The 21,728-nt window shown below is 42.0% G+C and overlaps 1 protein-coding gene and 1 pseudogene across 3 annotated transcripts in view; both read right to left on the bottom strand.

The window, feature by feature from the left end:
- Nucleotides 1-8,029: 8,029 nt before the first annotated feature.
- The window catches only part of Csgalnact2 (chondroitin sulfate N-acetylgalactosaminyltransferase 2), a 33,693-nt gene continuing 19,994 nt past the window's right edge, over nucleotides 8,030-21,728 (bottom strand). For 2 of the 3 annotated variants that reach the window (XM_028753559.1, XM_028753560.1), the window contains 3 exons: nucleotides 21,210-21,304; nucleotides 16,100-16,181; nucleotides 8,030-9,990 (listed from right to left, as the gene is read on the bottom strand). In XM_028753559.1, the coding sequence (XP_028609392.1) occupies nucleotides 9,698-9,990; nucleotides 16,100-16,181; nucleotides 21,210-21,304 (470 nt within the window). In that variant the 3' untranslated portion in view covers nucleotides 8,030-9,697. The remainder of the gene's footprint in view (nucleotides 9,991-16,099; nucleotides 16,182-21,209; nucleotides 21,305-21,728) is intronic. The other variant, XM_028753561.1, reaches the window with a different exon arrangement.
- On the bottom strand, nucleotides 13,481-13,605 carry LOC114609272 (annotated as a pseudogene).

Below are 21,728 nucleotides of genomic sequence, written 5' to 3'. Positions count from 1 at the left end.
GTGGGAATTCATGCACCATAAACTGGCCAACTACCTGTGGCTGGAGAGCTCACAGACCCGAGAGGAAAACTCCTGACGTCACTTGTCTACAGCAACATAGTTTCTAACTGTATTCTAAATCCTCATCCTTGTAGCACCCACAGGTCAGTGTAGCTCTCAGGCCTCACCTAAGATGCTGCTTCTTTGTAGCAGACAGGCAACTACAAAGACCTACAACTGCTCAAAATGAGGAGAATAAATGCTCACCAGGAGCCCAGTCTCAATGGACACATGGACAGTGCCACCCCCCACACACACTTCTAAGTCTCAGGGAATATTAATGGCAGCAGCAAGACCAGGGGACACCAGCTGTCCAGATAGCTTTTTTCTAGACATGGCGGGGATGCTCCACCCATGAAACCTCAACAATATGGTTGGCTAAAGGAGTCCTATGTAATGTCCATACCAGTTGATGTGCCAATGAGGATGGAAAGGCCCCAGCTGTCGATGAAGAGCTACAGGAAATCAATGACTGGTGTGAGAGAGAAGATGAGCACCTTGATTGATTATTGAACCCCAAGTGATCAGCTGTAAATATGCATGTATGAGCCATACTAAGTGGTTTCTTTCTCTCCCTCTCCTTCCTCTGTCTCTCTCTCTCTGTCTCTCTCTCTCTCTCTGTCTCTCTCTCACACACACACACAGATAAAGAGACAGAGACACACAGAGAGACAGAGAGACACACATAGAGATAAATTCAAGAGAGAACTGGGAGACAAGGGTGGAATTTGAGGTGGGAAGAGGCGGGAGAAATGATATAACTATGGTATTCACTTATGAAACAAAAAATTTAGAAAATTTTAATAAAAGAAAATTGACAAATTGAACTTGATTATAATTAAAAACTTTCATTTATACCACCAAGAGAGTGAAAAAAAAATAGGCTGACACCTAGAAGAAATTATTTATAATATTGACATCTTAAAAGGTCTCAAATCTAGAATATAGAAGAGATTTTAATAATCAGCACAGAAGCTATAGTCCAGGGCAGGACTGCACATCGGACTGTCAGCAGAACTTGGTAAATAAGGTGTAAGAGTCTCCCACATGCTACTGGTTTTGAAGGACTGAAGGTGTCACAGACTGAGGTTTCGCACCATGTGGCAAGGTTAGAGTCCCTGCAGAGATGCCAGGAGGCTACTGGTGAAGGAGCTGCCTCCGTGTCAGCGGAGATGCCGTATACTGGAGATGTAGGGGTGTCCATCAAGGATAACAGCAGGTGTGCAGCACAACGAGCCTGAGCCTACGAGACAAGCCACACATGCTGCAGGCGACAGAGCCGGACGGACGGGACTGTGCAACCTGTCAGAAATACTTCCCAGAACGTCGCCTTGATGACGTTGGAATCTTACTAATGACAGACAACGCCCCAGCTCCAGCTGACCAGCGTCTATTGTCCTAATAAAACACAAGTTTCACTTCCAATGATTCTAAATCCAGATATATCACACAAAGGGTCCTGACAGAGTCTCCAGGGGACTCTCAAGCTTCCCTCTAAAACCTGACAAGCCAGTTTCCTTTATCTACATCATATCGGTACTATTTTCAAGTTTCCAAAATAGCTCACTCAGCTCTGAGCCCTCCACAGCTCTCTATCCCAAAGTTCTAACATCTACCTTTCTCCCTCAAACAGTCAAATGCACACAAGCCATATGGTCAGGTCCATCCCAGCAACCCCACTCTTGGTACTGATTTCTGTTCTAGTTTGTTTTCTGCTGCTGTGACAAACACTGGGAACAGCAGCCTGCACAGCACCATGGACACGATGAAATGTCTTATACTGTTCTGTTCAATTCACATCAGTCAGCCTCGTCTAGAAGTACAGAACCCAAATGTACATAATATATATTATATGTAATTACATATATTACTAACTTGGCTTATGCTACAATAGTAACAATAGTTTTCTCACACCTGAGTGAGTGGCTGCGAACCCAGTAATTATTTAACCGTCATCAGTCAGAGTAACTCCACAGTAGCTGTCTCACCCTGGGGAGGCCGACAACCTAGTAGTTAAGTCCCTTAGTCCATGAGGCTGGCTGTCTCAGCAGTCCCAATCTGGCGCATAAGACCTGGAGAGTCTTAATGATGGAAGCCTGGAAATATTGGAACTGTTATCAGTGAAGGGAACATCATGAGCAATAATAGTTTTTTTCTCTCCATCAATGATGCAGATATAGGTCAGATTAGACCAGACTAAAAGCAGGTAAATGCAGGTTTATTAGGAGGCAGCTCTCCATCTGGTTCACTGTTCTCACAGGAGGCGGTCAGCATCTGGGCTATAGCAAGGGCGTTTTATAGACCTTAGGCGAGGAGTGATGAGAGGAGAGCTGCGATTGAGGTAAAAAAAAAACAAAAAACTCAGCCCCTGGACAGGCACTCTTGGGTGGGTTGTCGGAAATGGAAGCTCAGAGACTGAGAGTGATGACATAATAGCCTGGAGTTTTCTTCAAGCAGGTGGGAAATTTTCTCTGTGTGGGAGGGATTGGCAGGGAAGGAGGGCAGACGGGTTTCCCAGCTTCTGCAGGAGTAAGCAGCAGTTCCAGCCTAACAAGCAACAAGAGAATAAATCAACTCAGTGCAAGGGAAGGCCAGCAAGTAAACCCAGAATCATCTTTCTCTGGACACATCCTCTTTCACCTAGAATGCTCCCAGACTTGGATGAAATCATCCTACATCAGTTACGTTAATCAGGACAATTCTTCAGCTGAGGCTTCCTTCGCAGGTGACCTAAGTTGTGGCAAGTTGACATTAAAATCCAAAGCAAGCCATTTTAAAAAAAATGGCAACCTCTCCCTCAACAAAACAAAACAAAACCCCACAAAAAACCCCAAACAGGTATTTCCCAAAAGATGGCTAGTGACTATATGCTAAGGTACCCATCACCTCTTTCCTAAGAATAAACTAAATTAAAGCCAAAATGAGATGTTCACACCTACCAGAGGTTAGACTTGACGTGTATTAACTAAAGACATGGACAGTGACAGGTAGGGAGGACTTTAAGCGGCTTGTCTCCCATAACTGATAAGGGTTATTTGCTGCAAAGGACTAGAAATAGTTTGCCTATCCTAATGAGAAAAAAGCAGAAGACACAAATAAATGATACTAGTATTGACAACTTGGTGGTGTTAGCCTAAATTCTGTCGATAACATACAAACAAGACGATTGTCCAAGCAGATTTGTGGATTTCAACTAAACTTTATTTTACCATTATAAAATTATAATGCATCCAAACAACTCACTCAAAACTGAGAAAACTAGAGGAAAAAGCAGAAAAGTTGAATAGCTTTGTAATTATTAAGTAAGTTGAACTTGTGGATAAAAATAATCTTCCTAGATAGAAAAGTTCATGTTCAAGTGGCTTACAGGCTTTTGATGTTTTTCCAACTATTCATGGAAAAAACCCAAGTTGTTTTTTTTAAAAGAATTATTCATTTTTACTTAATGTGTATGAGTGTCTACCTGCATATATGTATATGTACCATGTGTGTGTCTGCTGTTCTTGGAGGCCTAAAGATGGTGTCATATCCCCTGGGACTAGAGTTGCAAATAATTGTGGTTTGCCATGAGGGTACTGGAAACCTAACCCAGGTCCACTCCGAGAGCAGCTAGTGCTTTTATCTGCTGAGCCATTGCTCCATCCCCCAAACACTCCTAGTATTTACAACCTTCTAGAAACAGAATGTAAGAGAACACGTGTAAGTCTCTGTGGCGTATGAGATGGCATCTTGCTATGTAGCTGGCTGACTCTGAACCTGGGATCTTCTTTTAAAAAATGTTAACATGCATTTTTATTTTATGTGCATGAGTGTCTTGCCTGCACGAATGTCTGTGTGGTATGTGGATGCCTGGTACCCATGGAGGCCAGAAGAAGACAGTAGGTCTACTGGAGCTGGAGTTACAGATGGTGTGAACTGCTAAATGGGAATTGAACCGTGTTCTTTGCAAGAGAAGCCAGTGCTCTTAACCCTGGCCCCAACCTGAGCTCTCCTGTCAGCTTCCCTGTGCTGGATCATGCCTGCTGGCAGTGGTATTTTTTCCCAGCAGTGCTCTCTAAGGATTGCATTAGCTGTTTGGGAGACGTGTGTGTTTTCACCGAGTTTTAGGATTTTTTTCTTTTAAACCATTCTGTGAAGAATCCCATTGACATTTTGATGAGGACATGTTACATCTGTACTGGCTTTTTGTAACACAGCCATTTTAATACTATTAATTCTGCCAATACATGAGTGTGGGAGGCCTTGCTGTCTGCCGTGTCTTTTCCATTATCTTTCTTCAGTATCTTCCAGTTTTTATTTAGAAGACTTCCACCCTTTTATTAGGGTTATTCCTATGTTTTGCTTTTAAACTATTTGAATAGACCCCCCTCCCCCCACAAGTGGTTCTCAACCTGTGGGTTGCAACCCCCTAGGGGTTCAGTGTCCTTTTCCCAGGGGTCGCTTAAGTACAACATAAGTACTTAATGAAATAATGCTATGGCTGGGATCACCACAACCTGAGGAACTGTATTAAAGGTTACAGCATTAGGAAGGATGAGAGCCACTGCCTTAAACACTCTCTCCGAAGGTTTCTTGTTGTCATTATAGAAAAACTATGGCTCTCTACAGAAAGAATTTGTGTTTTACCACTTTGCTGAAAGTGATCATTTTGTGGTTTTCTGGATTTTGTTTCTGTGTGCTTTTTGTGTTTTTTTTCCTCACTAAAAATTGTTTTGTTGTTATTTGCTTGCGTGCTTGTTTTCTAAAGAGAGAAAGAGAAAGAAAAGCCTTGGAGTTGAGTGGGTGGGAGGTGGGAAGGGTCTTTGAGGAGTTGAGGGAGGAGACACTGATCAGAATATATTGTATGAAATCTTTTTTTTTTCCCAAAAAAATAAAGAGAAAAATGATCAGTTCTAAGACTTTTCTGGTGGAGTACTTAGGGTCTTTATTTGATTGAGTATATGTTTTGTTCTTTCAGTCTTCATTTTATTAATTTCTTCTCTGATCAATCTGTCTGTCTGTCTGTCTGTCTGTCTTCTTCCTTCCTCCCTCCCTTCTTCCCTCCCTCTCTTTTTCCTTCTTTCCTTCCTTCCTTCAGTTCCTTCTTTTGCTATCTACTGCTTTTGGGTTTGGATTGCTCTCATTTTTCTAAGACTTTGCAGTGTTTTGCTGGGTGATTTGAGATCTGATTTCTTGTTCATTTATTTTAATACAAGGGCTCATATATTTCAGGCTGGTTTCCAATTTGCTATGTATATGAGGGTGACCTTGAGATCCTGGTCTATGCCTTTGCCCAGTGACTCTGTACTAGACAAGTGTTTGAGGGCTGCTGGGGCAGTCTTTACCTTACAGCTTCCTTGCTCTGCATATCAGAGGCCTCTGCTGGCCGCATTTGAGTTTGCAGTCTATATACTGAGCAGTTTTTCTCACCTTTCTGAGACTCCTCAGATGGTACCCCCAGGGGCTACTAATGTTTTAGCTTTAGGGTGTGTGTCTCCCAAGGCCCCTGAGAGTGTGGGAAGCAACCAGAGGCTGGGATCATTTCAGGCAGAGGAATTGTCTTCTTGCTTTCGAGAATTGCTGGGTATTAGTCACCTGCTGAAGGAACAAAGCAGTGGTGTATCAAGTATATTCCTGGAACCTGAGTGACTCTTCAGTGGTGACAGGTAGGTGACTCCAGAGAGACGTTGATCCACTGGCTGGCCTCAGGCTCAGCACTATGCAACTTTGGATGATTCTCAGCTGATGAGATCAGGTCCTAGTCAGCAAGGAGAGGGTTAACTTTCCCTGTGTATCTATCTACCTGCCTGAGCTGAGTCTGCTGCTGCCTGTGCCCCTTTGCTTGTCAGTGTCTGGATGTTCTGTCCTCCACAACTCCATCTCTGACTTCTGGTTGATCTCAAGTCCCCAGAGTAGCTCAGCTTTTACAAAATAAATATGTTTATTATTTTTTAGATAAGTTTAATAACCCATTGATTCCAAATATCCTGTCCATGTATTTCTGGACATTGGGGTCACCTAATGAAGTATGGCCAGTCTACCAGGAGCCACAACCTTAAAGAAAACTGACTTTCCCTATCCCAGAAGCTATTGACTGTTCACAGCTCCTTAGCTAGGGATGGAGGCTCACAAACTCCTTCCCATCCCATTCTTAGAATGTTGACTGTGCAGTCAACTACAGCTGTTCACAAGTGTAGAGGGAGGGCCTGTCATGTCCAGAAGACACTGGTTTTGCTCCAGTCATCCCTAACATCTGGCTCTTACAATCTTTCCACTCCTTCCATGTTGGTCCCTAAGCCTTGGGGTGGCTATAAAGATTCCCTACTTCTTCTCTGCCCTTTGACCAGTTGTGCGTTTCTGCATTAACCACCATTAACTGCACAAAGAAATTTCTCGGATGGAATTTGCACTAATCGATGTGTAGAAAGATACAAATTTAGAGGGCAGTTTGATACATCTATTTAGCAAAATAATAGTATTAGTTTCACCTTTGAGGTCTGTGAGCTCCCCAACAAAAGGTTCTTAGCCAGATTTTCAGAACCAGACACCATGTGTTTCCTCCTGTGGAACAGGCCTTAAAGCCAATTGGAAAGTCATTGGTTATCCCCACATTTATGCTATTGTCTAATGGAACAAAATTGATAGAACACACACACACACATACACACACACACACACACACACACACACACACAGAGATATACATACATATATAGGTGGGTTTTCATCTTAAATTATAAAGTGGTCTGGATGATACAGCAATGGCTGTGTCACACTGCAGAGGGCAAGAATATGGTGGTTGTTCAATCCATGAGGCCAGATCAAATTACAAGACTTCCTTATGACTGAATTCTTCAGTGACTTAGGATTATGATAGTATCTGCCTCAAAAGCATATGTGGGTATTTTCATTGTGCCTGAGACACACTTTCAGGTGAGGCCAAGATTCATTCACTGTGGGCATGGATTTCCCAAGGACATGCTAGCCTATGGTATTAGTTACTTGAAAGGATTCTTTAAGAAATCTGAGACCCCATATCTATACATGTTGTTGAAACACCTCTGCATCTCCAGGATGAGGTTGGCATGATCATCTGGATGATCTTTTTAAATTAGTTTATAACTCTTTTATTGAGAAAATTTTCATTTATGTTCATCTGGGAGATTCTTCTTTAGTGTTGGGGTGGGAGGGTAGGGTCTTTGTCTGACCTGGGTAGTAAGGTAACATGACTTTGTAAAAAAGAATTTTAAAGAGATCCTTCCTTTTCTAATTTACAGAATAATTTGAGGAGTATTGTTTTCAGGTCTGGTGCAAGTAACTTATTTTGGAAAGTAAGTTCACTCACTACACTTACAACTGATGACACACGAATTTTACTCCTACAGAAATTCTGGCACACTTCTACGAGTGTACAGTCATGCTCATGATACCACTGCTTGCAATAAAAAAAGAAAACAGTAAAAAGTATAAACAACCAAAAGCTAACCAACAATACTACAAAAAAGCTCTGCAAGCACAAATATTATCAATAAAGTCACTATCAGAGTGTGTTTGTGAAATATTACTCAATAATAAAAATGAATCAATTAGATATTAACATGGGTAAACCATATTTGGTTTTGTTTCCCAAGACAGGGTTTCTCTATGTAACATCTCTGATTATTCTTAAACTTACTTTGTAGATTCAGAGATCTACCTGCCTCTGCTTCCTGAGAGCTGGGATTGAAGGCATGCACCATCAAGCCCAGCAACATAGGTGAACTTTAAGAACAATACCTTACAAAAGAAAGCATATAATGAAATAATAACATAAATTCAAACCCAGACCAAGTCGAACAGTCGAGATCCACAGAGTTGAACTGTGACAGGGGAGGGTGTGGACTAGAAAGGCCATGCAGGGCTGGTCGCTGCGCTGTGTGCTGGTGCGCGCTTTACTCTTTAACGTCACAACTGCATGTGGTGAATCTTCATGAACTTAGATTTTAAATTAGAAAGAAATTCATTTACCACATTTCCATTTAGCATTTGGTAACAAAATACTTTATTGGTACCAGTTAATGTAAAAAGTAGGGTACCGCTTTCATCACTCAGCTTCCATCTTCAAACGAAAGCTAGTTCTAGAAAAATAGGAGTTACAGTAAAAATCATTTGGTTATCTCAAGACCAGGCTGAAACCACCTTGTAAGTCATTAGGTACCCCAATTTTAAATTCCACGGTCACTGGTCTTTACAATAAATAACAGTACAAAGGAGACACTGGCTCCGCTTACTCTGCAGAAAGCACTTTATACATCTTAAAAACACCTCAGCACTACCCCAGCTAGAGCCTTCGGCAACGAGTTATATTGAATGGGATTCACTTTAGCACCTAGAGATTTGGCATTTGTAACATCTGAGATGGTATGATTTACTGAACAAAAATAAGGACTTTTTCTGAGTTCTCATGGGTTATATACAAATAGCAGGTCCCTTTAAAAGTCAAGGGTTAAAAAATTATGCATCCCTTTACTTTACCTCCAATTTCTGGATCTAGTAAATGGCCCAATGATAAAATATCCATGTATGATAAATAGTACAGTACAGTTCTACTGGAATATAATTTCTTATTCATCTTGTCTCATTAATATAATTTACATTTCAACTAAAATAGCACTCAATCTGTACATGTTTTTTAAAGTACTCCATAATTCATATTTGTATCAGATTACTTTTCCTTCCCTTTTCTCAAATCAAGGGTGATCTTATTATACAATACATTAAATTGTTTTTTTCAATAAAACTCTTTCAACTGAAAGTATAATACAAATGCAAACACAATTGTGGCAAAAATTAACATACTAGAAAATAAATATATATATGTACCCATGCTAAATAAGACAGTGCAAAACAAAAGCCATACAAAACCATGCTATAATGTTCATATCTTCTATGCCTCTTCAGGAAGGGTCTGATGCATCTGGCTTATATAAAAAGATGTTCCCAAACATAGCTATTCTCCTGCATTCCAATATAATAAAATGTTCAAAACAGTCTGCTACAATTTGACTATGCATTTTGAACATTGGTAACATAACAATATATTTTATTTATAATCAAACCATAGATTCTAAACTACATCTACTATATCCATTTCTTAAAAACATATTCAGAGGTAAAACAACATGAAACTAAGGGGTTTTGATTTATGCCTTTGTGATGGACTGTAGATTTCAGATGTATTATTTATTCTCTGTGAAAAAAATTCTACATGTGATCAATGAAAGTTTTCATTTAAAGACTGAAATCAATGATTGACTCAGTGGTGGGGGGTGATATCCGCTGGAACATCATGACCAACCAATGTTCTGTACTCTGTAGGAGTGTGCTGACCAACCCAACATCAGCCTCACACACATCCAGGACCAATCAGAGCACAGGTACCAGGAAGAATCTAATTCAAACAATTTTGGGGACAAATATCAAATTTCATTTTGTCAACTGTTTCATACTACAGCACTCTCAAAAAGCAGGCTTGATAGCAAGACACCCGAGTTTTCTTCTTACAAGTTGACCTACAAAAATTTTTTAGAAAGAACATGAAAAAGAAAAGTTTTTCTCTGGATGAGGCACAGAATCCAGAGTTGGAATTAAGGCTGAATAACAGTGCTGGTTTGTGGTTCACTCTCACACGCTGACTCTGTCACCCCGCAGCCTCGCTGTTTGTTCTGTATGCCTGCTTGCGAAGATGCATCTCTATTTCCTCCCTGAAGACCATCATTCCCAGGTGGGGGTGGGAGGCCTCATTCATGGCTTTGGATTGGATGCACATGCGGTACTGCTCAGGGGTGAGCTCATCTGCACAATGTTTCTCGTGCCAGAGGTGGAAAAGACCAGGAACTGGAGTCCGAATCACAATGAGATCACCATGCAGGTGTTTTCGGTAAAGATGAACATCTTCTCCACCCCAGCCTTTTACTTCCATGTCGAATCCACCTGCAGGTACAAGACTGACACGCTCAGTGTCTGACAGCCAGAGCATAAACAAGTATCTGAACGTTAGATGTTCTGCTTGACATGAGAGACTATGGTACAGCACAGAACAACAGCCTAGCGGGATAACTTCCTGGTTGGAAATTCCACTAACAACTGACATTTAGACTTCGAGAGCGCATCAGCTGCTGAGAACGCTGCTATCATGATAAATATTTCAGAACACCAAATTCTACAGAAAGCCAAGGAAGGAAATACAAATCATTCCCCTACCATTAATATTTTTTTTCTATCCTTCAAGAAACTAAATTTTCTGGGATACAGAAAACTTTCCATAGGGAAAAACACAAGAAATGGACAAACAGGGGACAGAAGTTTAAGACTGGGTACATAGATGGTGTTATACAGAACTGTTCTCTGGTCTACACTGCCACCATCCTCATGAGTTTTTTTTGCCTGCTTGCAAAAGCTCACCACAGCTGGCCTTGCTGACTACTAACCTTCTCTTACAGGAGGAGCAGGGACTCCCATTTCAGCATCCTGCCATATCTCTCAAGCAGGGATATGCAATTCTGTCCCAATTCCATGTGGCCTCTGGGAGGGCTTAGACTTACACAGTATAGGAAGGACAAGGGAGGGGGTCTCAGCCACTTGGCCCTGGGCAATCTTTATCCATGCTGGGTGTATACTTTCCCATGTGGCTGCTTTAAAACCACCTGTGCTCCTGCCTGTAACTCCCACTGGTTTGTAAGTAAGCCTAAGTTCACTGACTGGAGTGAACTGCTGAATTGTACCTTGGTTTAATCCTTGGGATGTTTGGATGAAGGGGAGATATTACTTACATCTTCCTTAAGGAAGGAATTTTAGCAGCACATGGTTTGAACTCACAGGAATTAACTGGGGTTGCTGAAGGAGTTCAGAAAAAAAAAAAAACAAGGCCTAGGGTTAAATATTAACACATGCCAAGTTTTAGAGTTAAACATAGGCAGGGAAAGGTAGAAGCTGAGACATGAACTCTGGCAAGAGAGACAACTCTGTAAAAGACACCAAAATAGTAGCTAACTGAAAAAGGTACTCAGAAGAACTGCCAGATGTCTGTTACTCAATTAGGAACTGAAAAAAAAAAAGGAAAAAGAAAAAACAAAACCAAAGAACACTGGGCATGGCAGTGCACACCTATAACACCAGTAGTCCTGAGGTAGAGGCAGGGGATCCTCGGTCTGAGGCCAGTCTGAGCTGTAGGAGCCTGTCTCAGACAAGCGAAGGCTGGGCATCCAGCTCCAGTCTGCAGTACCAATAAACTAAAGACACAGAGCGTGCCGGTGGACATGGCATAGAAAGGTGACTCTAACCATCTGTAATGGGATCAGAAGCCCTTTTCTTGTGTATCTAAAGACAGTTAAGAGTGTACTCACATATATAAAATAAATAAATAAAATTCTTTAAGACCCAGGCTTCTAAATTAACATTCATACGTAAGAACTCTATAAAGTTTAAGTAGTCATATTTGTACTAACTGCTGAATGTGATATAGCTCTGGTTTTCTTTCTTACAAATATGAATGAGCTGCTCAGATATTAAAGACAGATAGTATAGATGCTTAAAGTAAATGCAGAAGGAACCCCTTAAGAGCAACATTTAAGAAAGCTTTGAAATCATCACTCAGTCCCAACAGATAAAAAGCTGAACAAACTGAAAAACTAACCGTTTCTCCCAGATCTTTCTGAGAAGCTGAGAGAGAGAGAGAGAAGCAGATGCAAAGAATTCCCAGAGAATTCTCTTCCCAGAGAAGAAATGTCTCTAGGAGTCACTCTGGGACAGGGAATCCTGTAATTCCTGAATGCTGGACAAGTGTGAGAGTGAGGGGTTCCCTGTGGGCCTATCTACAAGGGGCTTCACACTGGGAAGCTGTACCTCTAGTCTCACTAGGTTCTCACAGTGAAGAGAGAAAACAAATCCTCTAGATTGTTAAAACACCTTGTTTCTAGAAACTGGTACACTACAGGGGGTAGGACATCATTCTGAATTACAGCACTGAATTAAGTTTTAACAAACATTTTATTGTTTTTTTTTGTGAGTTTTACATCATCCACCTCCACCTCACTCATCTCCCCCTCCCCTTGTACCCACCCTCCACACTCGCAATCTCCCCCCAACAGAGAAAAAGAAACATCTCATTGTGGAAGCTGTAGTGTGTCACAGTGTGTCCCCCAGTGTAACCTTTGTCCTCACACATCTCATTGTGGAAGCTGTAGTGTGTCACAGTGTGTCCCCCAGTGTAACCTTTTGTCCACACTGCTTTGCATGCAAATGTCGCAATGTGTTGGTCTGGTCTGAGGCCTCTGGCTTCTGCTACTCTATCAGTACTGGAACCTTACGGACTCTTCTAGGATATCCTGTAGTAGGATCAGCCCCTCCATGCATTCCCCATGGTTCATCAGTGGGGTAGACGTTGGAGTGGGCCAATTCAAAGCTCTGAATCTGGGCCTAAGAAGTATCTGAGCTGGTCAGCCTGGAGGCTGTCCAGATCTCATGCCCTTGGGACTGGCTCATGAGAAACTGCCACAACCAGAGCCAGCTCCACTGTACCATACAGGCAAGGGGCAGGGTCTGCTCTCCAGAGGGCTGCAGCAAGTGAAGGGCAGAGCCAGCTCTCTCTCCTGCTGTAGGTGGCGAGGGGCAAGAGTAGCTCTCCCTTGCCCACACCACTGCACGGGAGATGAGTGGTAGGGCCAGCAATCCCATAATCATATCCTCAGGGCCTGCTCACTTGCAACTTCTGCAATGGGCTGAGCTGCTCTCCTGAGTACTGGAGCTAGAGGCAGGGGCAGGTCTCCCATGATGCCCAGGAGAGGGGTGGGGCCAATTCTACAAAACCCTCAGACATCAACATGTCTCCAGGCAGCAGACCAGGGCTTTAGTTGTAACAGACCTAGACATGGGACCTGGTGGCATCACACTCCAGGACCCCGCCACAGTCCCAGGTGGCACCCCCAGTTCCTCACGTCAGGCTGTTCCTCACTACCCTTGAGTCTCCAGTTCTGCCTCTCTTCACCGTGTTCACATTCTTCTGTCTCTCTCTCTTTCATTCTGTACTATTTACTTGCTCCTTGTAGTGGCACCTGGTGTCTGAGTGTCTAGAGTCGTCTTGGGAGTGGTCTCAGGAGTGCTATGCCAGAACGTGTACTATGGCACTGGGCAAGGGTCATCTCAGGCATGGTCTATGCCCCAAGGCATGTACAGCATCAGACTGGTGGTCATCTCAGGTTAGCTCTCTGACCAGGCTCTGTGTCACCAGCATGGTGGCCATCCAGGCTTGCTTCTCACCCAGCCCACCTGAGTGGCCCCTTGTGAAGGTCATCTGTCTCAGGCTCACACCCACCCAGGGCCTGTGGTCCCAGACAGGGTTCTTCTAGTCTCTGGTCTCCATCCTGGCAGCCCATCTGGGACTGCTGGTGCCAGACCGGTGGTTCTCGGGCTTGCTCTTTACGGGAGTATTAAGCTACTAATCATTCACAGTCACAGGTCAGAACACTGAGCACAGACACAGCCTCTCTCTGCCACCTACTGACACACATGTGACACAGCAGCCACACGGGCAGTGCCTCTATGGGCAGAGAATTCAGTTTTTATAAGGCCTGACATCAAGAGAAGCTATTTCATCAAAACCTAATCTGTTGGGTTTGGTGTTGGTGTTGTTGTTAGTCAGAACCTGAAGTAAGGCAATACCCAACTCCATTCTCTCTCTAGATGCCCTTACAGAAACAGCAGAGGGAACACGGATGCACCAAGTTCACAGTACAGACCACAGGTTTACTAAAACACTGAGACCTAAACAAACAACACAGCAACAAAACTACCAACAAGATATTACTTCATACACACTCTAACAGTTGAAGAAAACCAAGGAAACAAAAACCAACAAAACAAAACAAAACAAAAAACCAAAAAAGCAAGACTGAGAGATGGCTCAGGTGTTAAGAGCACTGACTGTTCTTCCAGGGGTCCTGAGTTCAATTCCGAGCAACCACATGGTGGCTCACAACCATCTGTAATGGGATCTGATGCCCTCTTCTGGCCTGCAGGGAGCATACTCATACATAGAATGCATATATAAATAAAGCTTTAAAAAGGTAACAATACTAATTACTGAAGCTGTAGAAACCTCTGAACTACCATGCACTGCAGGGAAAATGTAAATGGTACAGTGTTTTTGGAAGGTGTCATGGCATTTCTGAAGAGGTTAAGCACAACTTCCTGATGTATTATTTTTCTTCTTGCTGAGACTAATACCCAACCTGAAGCAATTTAAGGAAAGATTCCTTTAGCTCACAGTTTGAGGGTGCCTCACGGCAGGAAACGCCTGGCCACAAGAGTACGAGGCAGTTGGTCACACTTTACTCACAGTTATGAACAGACAGTGATGATTCTTGTATGTTGTTTGCTTTTTTCAAAATTCAGTTCAGGACGTCAGCCCATGGCTGGTATGGTTCAAATGTAGTGTGGGTCTTCCCATCTGAATCAATCCAATCTAGACAACTCCTCTCAGACTGTCCGTCTGAATCAATCCAATCAGACAACCCCTCTCAGACTGTCCAGAGTTTTGTTTCCCTTGGGTTTCAAAATCCCTTCAGTTGTGATATTCAAGATGAACCATCACAACATATAACCCATCTATTCTACTATAGGAAAAAAATAAAAAATTTTATGTCTACACAAAAGCATATACACAAATATTTAAATCTTCATAGCAGAAATTCTCATAATAGCCTAAAAACAGAACCCAAATATCTACCTACTGATAGAAAATGTGTGTTCTAACCATACAGTGGAACATTATTTGGCTATAAAAAGGAATGAGGTATGTAATACATGGTACACATCTAAGGCTAAGCACTGAACCCTGAAACACCATGAGGAGTGGAAGAAAGCAGTACTGAAAGACCATGGGATGCCCCACTGTCATTATGGAAGTGCTCAGCAGAGGCACAGCAATAGGAAGCAGGCCAATGAGATTTGGAGTGAAGGAGTTGATGGGAAATGAAGAATAATTGCTAATGGGCGAGGTTTAAGGTGATGATAGTCTAAAGTGATTGGCGATAACTATACAGCTTAGGTAACTGGACATTTCAAGTTGCTATAGTTTACACGTGAGTGATCTGTAAGTCAATATCCCACTCGAAACACTCACAATATTGTTACAGTCTACAAAAATCTATTTTTGAAAGAGAGTAAATACTATTTTTTTTTTTGTGTGTGTGTGTGTGTGTGGTTTTTCAAGACAGGGTTTCTCTGTATAGCCTGGGCTGTCCTGGAACTCACTCTGTAGACCAGGCTGGCCTCAAACTCAGAAATCCACCTGCTTCTGCCTCCCAAGTGCTGGGATTAAAGGCGTGCGCGCCACCACTGCCCGGCTTGAAGGTGAATTTCATATGGATTAAGAATATCACAAGCTACATGCTATGGCTTCTACTATGTTATGGAAATGTAGATACTAAATAATCTGGAGTTGTAAGATTCTTCTCTTTACCAAACTATTCTTTGGCACTTTTTGTGAGTACAAGTGAGACTGAGGAAAGGAGAGGATGAACTCAGACCCTCTGACCACTTCTTTAGACTAGGGATAGAATTTTGGCCTTAGTGATTCTCAGTTGTTGGCTCCCACTTCAGAGATGCCCCTCCCCTTTGTCTTCATACTGAGGTTCTGCATGGTACTCAAACAGAAAAGAGCTTCACCTCTAAGTGAAAAAGAGAAAGCCTTTAACTAGATACTCCAAGACTGCTTGTGGCTGGAACACTTACAGACAAACAGTAAGGTTCTAGAAAGCTCTGGAAGAGTACGTCAAACAACTGCAAACACAGCAACATGCCAGTCAATGACGTCTTTTTGTTGCTTGCTTTTAAATAAATTAGTAAATTTAGTTTTTAACCTTTATAACCTCATTTTTACAATCTAAGACATTAATTATGAGCTTTGCTTTACCTTTCGTATTTCAGATATACATCCTCACAATTTAACTAAAGGTACTAAATTCTAATACCTTTCAGGAAAATGTCATAAGGCCTAGAATAAAGACATCAAGTTCTATCCTTAGATGTAATGTATACCTACCGACAGCCAGGAAATCTGATTGATATTGACAAGTCATTCCAAAGCCAAAATCTCTCCAAAAACCGGAGTCCTTTTTATGAACCTTGTGATAAAGAAGAAAAAATTCAATTTAATCTTTAATAACTAGAAGTTTTAATCAATAATTAAACAACTACTTTACAAAAAAATTCCTGTCATTTATTTAAAGGATCATATGCTGTTATGTCCTTACAAAACAAAAGGATATCCTCCTACTCTGCATGAGCACAGGGTTCTTATCACTTGCAATTTAACTGGACTCAAGCCCTGTACGGAGTTCAAGCTGAAGTTACTAATAACAAAAAGAATGGTCCAGACTTCAACGACTCATGATAGGAGGACAAGAGTTAAATGTGGAGTATATAATGTGTGTGTGTGTGTCTGTCTGTCTATCTATCTATCTATCTATCTATCTATCTATCTATCTATCTATCTATCTATCAATCAATCATAATTTACAACCATCACGTCTATACACTGAAAAAAAAAATCTGTTTTTTCCTCTTTCTATCCCTGGTTCCCAGAATGACAACTCCAAGACTACTTATTAATAAATGCCTTGGTCAAAGCTTTGGCTCATCCCCTGACTAGCTCATAACTTATTTAACCCCCTCAAAATATTCTGTCTTCCACATGGTTAGTTACCTCTCCCTCAGTCCCAGCCTGCTTCTTCCTTAACATCTTCCTCAGCATCTCCTCAGCATTCCTTTCAGTGTCTCTCCTATATCTCTCCCTGCACCCCTTTTTATTCTCTCACTGTTTCCCAGAATCCTCTTCTTCCTGACAGTGTCCCACTTCCTATTCCCTGCCTCAGCTCATTGGTCCTCGGCTTTTTAAATTGATAGGTGATGCTTATAAGAGACTCTCTGTAACACACACACACTTTATTTGGGTGTTAAAACAACCCATTTCCCGGCTTCCTCAGTCTAGTTTTCTATTATTTGGTCTCATAAAGCTTGTAAGCTTTTTAGGAAACTCTTGTCACCTCTAGCTTTTCAACAAGACACAAATACTTTGCAGGCATGGGATAGTTTTACTCCAGTTAGTATAAGGTATTCACTAACAGGTATTAAGACAGAATTCAAACCAACAAGCTGGAAGGGGAGCGTTGTTGGGCACATTAGAACCCAAAGCTCCTCTTCCTCCCATGGACAGTTTGTAGAGAAGACAACTTGTTCTGTTTATGTGACATAAGCAAGGGTCAACAAACTACAGCCCTGGCTAACTGGTCTGCAATCTGCCTGGTAAATAATTTATCACGACAAAGACAGATGGGGGCTCTCTCAATACAGGGGGAGGGAGCTGTGCAGTTACAACTGGACTATTTAGCCTGGAAAGCCTAAAATATCTCCCATTGGCTCTTTACTGAAAGTTTGCCAACAACTGGTGAAGATACACTTGGAACTACCAAATCCTTTTCCTATGTGAGGAAAACCAATATCAAAATAAAGTTGTTGCTGATGAAGTCACAAGTAGAGAAACACACAACCAAGGATGAACAGGAAACTACCAAACTAATAAATCCATTCAAAAGGCTGTGCCACATGCCACTGCAAGGGGACAGCATGGCAGAGGAGGACCATCCTGTTAACAGTTGCTTACACAACACTTCTTTGAGGAGGGAAACTGAGCAGAGACGGGAATAAAATGAGAGAAGCTATGCAAGTATTTGGAAGACAGCACTGCAAGCCAGGAGAACAGCATGCACAGAGCTCCACTGAGTGTTCAACACAGAAGGGACACTGTGGCAAGAGGACAGTACACGAGGCCTTAGGGCGACTTACAAGAAGGTTAGGTTAGATCTGTTAGGATCAGAGTGAGGCAGGATGGCAAAGGAGTCCTTGTGAAGGGGGTGGATCAGCTTAGTTACCACAAAAGGACAGGCTGGTCCCAGGAAGTCGTTCCTATTGTCACTCGTATGGGGCAGCTCATCCACTGGGAATGCACAGAGGCTTGGGCAGTAAGGAAGACAGAGCTCTTGAGAGGAAAATGAAGAACTGGCTGTTTATCCTTCCCAAGTGAAACAGAAAACAAAGTTGAAGGTGAAGGCTTCAGGAAGACAAGGGGCAGGAGTGTTCTGCATGGCTCAAGGACAGAGTAGGGGAAGAAGCTAGGAGCAAGGCTTCAAGGCAGCTCAGGAGCCCAGGCCTGGACAGCTAAGGCAGAAGGACACTGGAGCAGGACTGTGGGTGACCTCCCTGGGGGCTGGGTGACAGGCATCCTTAACCAGCTGGGAGAACACTGTAGAGAACAGAGACAAAGGAGGTGAGCACACAGCAAAGCACCCTGGCTGCTTCTGGTGCACTGATTCCAGCCTGGGTAAGGGCGTGAGGGTGATGGGAGCTAAGCAAGGCAGCTCATCCAACTCCGACACGGAGACAGCCTCCTCCTGCAGAAACAAGCGAGGGATTGCCTCTGACTGGTAACGGAACCAAGTTAGAGAAGGGCTGGGGAAAGACAGTTCACAGAGGCCTGCAGGCAAGAGCAGTAGGGACTAGGGATGGTAAGACTCAAGGAGAGATACTGTAGCCAACATCCCGCCAACTTGTCCTGTAGAAAGCTATGGAATAAATATTTTAGGCTGTAAGAAACATTCAGTCTGTCACAATTCTTGTACTGTAAAAACAGTCACTGACAATAAATAATTAAATGAGCAGGCTGTGCTCCAGTAAACTTCATTAGGGTCACTAGAATTTCAACTTCATATAATTTCTGTGTGTGATAAAATATTAAAAATTTAAACCACTAACATTGTAAATATAATCCTCAACTTGTAGACTATTAAAGTAAGGAAGAGCAGACCCAGTGGCTCAGATGCAGAGCACCCCTAAGCTCAAGCTGAGCCCAGTGCGACAGAGTCCCTGCTGCCTTTGGATTGACATGTAGAACTCTCAGCCCCTCCAGCACCAAGTTGGCCCGCACACTGCCATGTTTTCTACCATAATGATAATGGACTGAACCTCTAAAACTGCAGGACAGTCCCAATTACATGTTTTCTTTTATAAGAGTTGCCTTGGTCATGGTATCTCTTCACAGCAATAAAACCCTAGCTAAGACACAAACCATAACCTAAACATCTCAGCCCCCATAATCCCATCCCCAGGAATACCAGGGGAATAAATACTATATATAGTAGCACCCATCTACCATGGCTATACCTAACCCCTGACCTTTCCTATTTCTACTCCTTTCTTTTCCTCAGTCTCCACATCTGCTCCAACAACAAGATATCAGTTCTGTGTCCAAAAAATCTCTAATTCTATAGAATGCAAACTCCTTCTAGGGTCCCACACTGTTGACCTGGCCCCGCACTGTGCCCCCACTCTGCCAGCTGTGCTCTGAGCACAGAGGAGACTCAGTCACTGCTTAGCTGCTGCCTTCCAGCCATTCCACAGCTATCAACAGCCTCATCTCCGAAATGCCCTATGACTGAACACAGCACAGAAATCACATCATCAGTTTTACCACTTGGTTTGTTTTAATCATGTTTATTATCTGACTTTATTTTTGTCTTCAAGAATAAAAATCCTTGTGAGCAAGGTAGGGTTATGAGTGCTGAGGTTCTCAGTGAAATACAGTGCTTGGCAAAACAGATGCTCAATACTAGATGAATTAACATAACAGAGGCAGCCTGTGCAGTGTCTTAGTGTAACCATGGAGCACACTGCCTGGGCTCCAGTTTGGTTAGTTCACCAGATACAACAGCAGCACAGCTGTGTTCAGGGGCTTGTCAGGAAGATTAAATGAGTTAAGACACAGGCAGACTAGAACAGAACCATTCACACAGTAAAGGGCACATAAACATAAGTTGTTATAATAATGTCATTTATCTTGGCATGGTGGTACATACTTGTGATACCTACTACTTAGAAGCCTGAGGCTTAACTCTGAAGCCAGCCTAGGTTAGTAAGTTCAGGGCCAGGCATGTGCTATATAGTAAGACCTTGTCTCAAAAAGAAAGAAAAGGAGGGAGGTAGAAAAGAAAAGAAAATTCCAAAATAACAGCAATAAAAAGTCATCTAGAAATATCTCAGATGTCCATTTTCCTCTATGCTTACACTTTGGTACTCACTTTACTTACACTTCATGCCTTCCTCTTGATATGTAATACTCACTACATTAAGTACTAGTAAATTTCTTATTAGAGTTTTGCTTGTGTTTAATGTTACTTTATACATTTTGCTATTCTAGGCCCTGATTATCTGCTCAGCTGAGATCCTAGGAGTAGGTATTACCAATAACAGATAGGAATCTTTTTAAACCTGAGCCTAGACAGCTGGCCTGCATTCCCACTGGCCTCCCTTGGATGGCTGTGATTTTTAAAAGAAGTAACTTCACAAAGCTCTTTTATTTCTAGTAAAGTTGACTACCATGTGAATTACTATGTGTGGTTACTGTTTATTGATAGTATCACCTTAAATATTAACTAGATTAAGTGCTTTGGGGTATCGGATTAAGGTGGTGCGAGTGACTGACTGTCACTTTGGTCCTATTTGTATATATAGTCCTAAACAAGACTGCCCTTCACAGAAGGGAAGGGACATACAATGTTAACTCTGAGAAACCCAGCAGATGAAGCAAAGGAACACTATATACTAGCTTTATAACATCTCTGTGAGCCATATTATTTAAACAGTATGTTTATTTAACATTTCCAAAAAAGCTTATTTAAGTATAGCTTAGGTAATAACTATAGGGCTTGATGGATGGCAATTGCCTTTCCTGACACTCTATATAATTTCCTATAGCATACTATTTCCTGGTAGTTATTCTTTAATTTCTAGTTAATACAGTTTAAAAGCTAATATTCGTTTTAGCATTCCTAGAGCATGTTGGCAGAACCGTGACTGTATAATCAGGACCTTCTGGGACATGAGGCTCTCCTGTGGTCAACATCTTCTCCTATCACTGTCATCTGAGTCTAAAGCAAGAAACAGGAGCCTGCGTTGAAGTGGAAACGCAAAAGAGGCTATGGGACTTGAAATGGCTATTTTTTTAAAATTGAAACTTTATTTTTACTTGTACAACACACATAAAGGAAACTAGAAAAAAAATCATTGAGCCTTTCATAAGCAAAGATACAAAGTCTCACCAGCTGCTGTTCCACAGGGGGTGGCACATCCTGGTTGGCATAGACAATGGCAGGGTTGTAAAGACTGAACACCACAGGGTAAAACACTTTTTTACCTATAAATAAAAATATATGTTTATCTCACACAGATGAAGGACTATTACTGTATCTATGGAGACTTTCTTTCTCTCTTTGTGTTAATTTTATCAATACCCTAGAATATCAATGTTCACTTGATAACACACAACAGGTCAATCTGAAACTGAAGCTGCAAAACAACCACAACAGACTAAAGCAGGCGGCACCCCTACTGCTTTCAACCAAACACAGAGGCATTCCCTCCCTCAGGCACTCAGGAGGTGAGCCATTTCTTGACTCTGTTTTCACTAGGCAGCAGTAACAGATGTAAATTAACCTCTGACAAGTACCAAGAAACTCAAACATTTCTATTACTCTTCAAAGACAGTTATCAAAACAGTAAATACACAGAATACTGCACAATGCATAGATATATAAAGAACAGTGAAACAGAACTGCAGA

The sequence above is a fragment of the Grammomys surdaster genome, unplaced genomic scaffold, assembly GCF_004785775.1.
Source record: "Grammomys surdaster isolate TR1022 unplaced genomic scaffold, NIH_TR_1.0 125950, whole genome shotgun sequence".
Taxonomy (NCBI): domain Eukaryota; kingdom Metazoa; phylum Chordata; class Mammalia; order Rodentia; family Muridae; genus Grammomys; species Grammomys surdaster.
The sequence above is the reverse complement of the archived record's forward strand: the minus strand, read 5'-3'. Positions and strand labels throughout refer to the sequence as shown.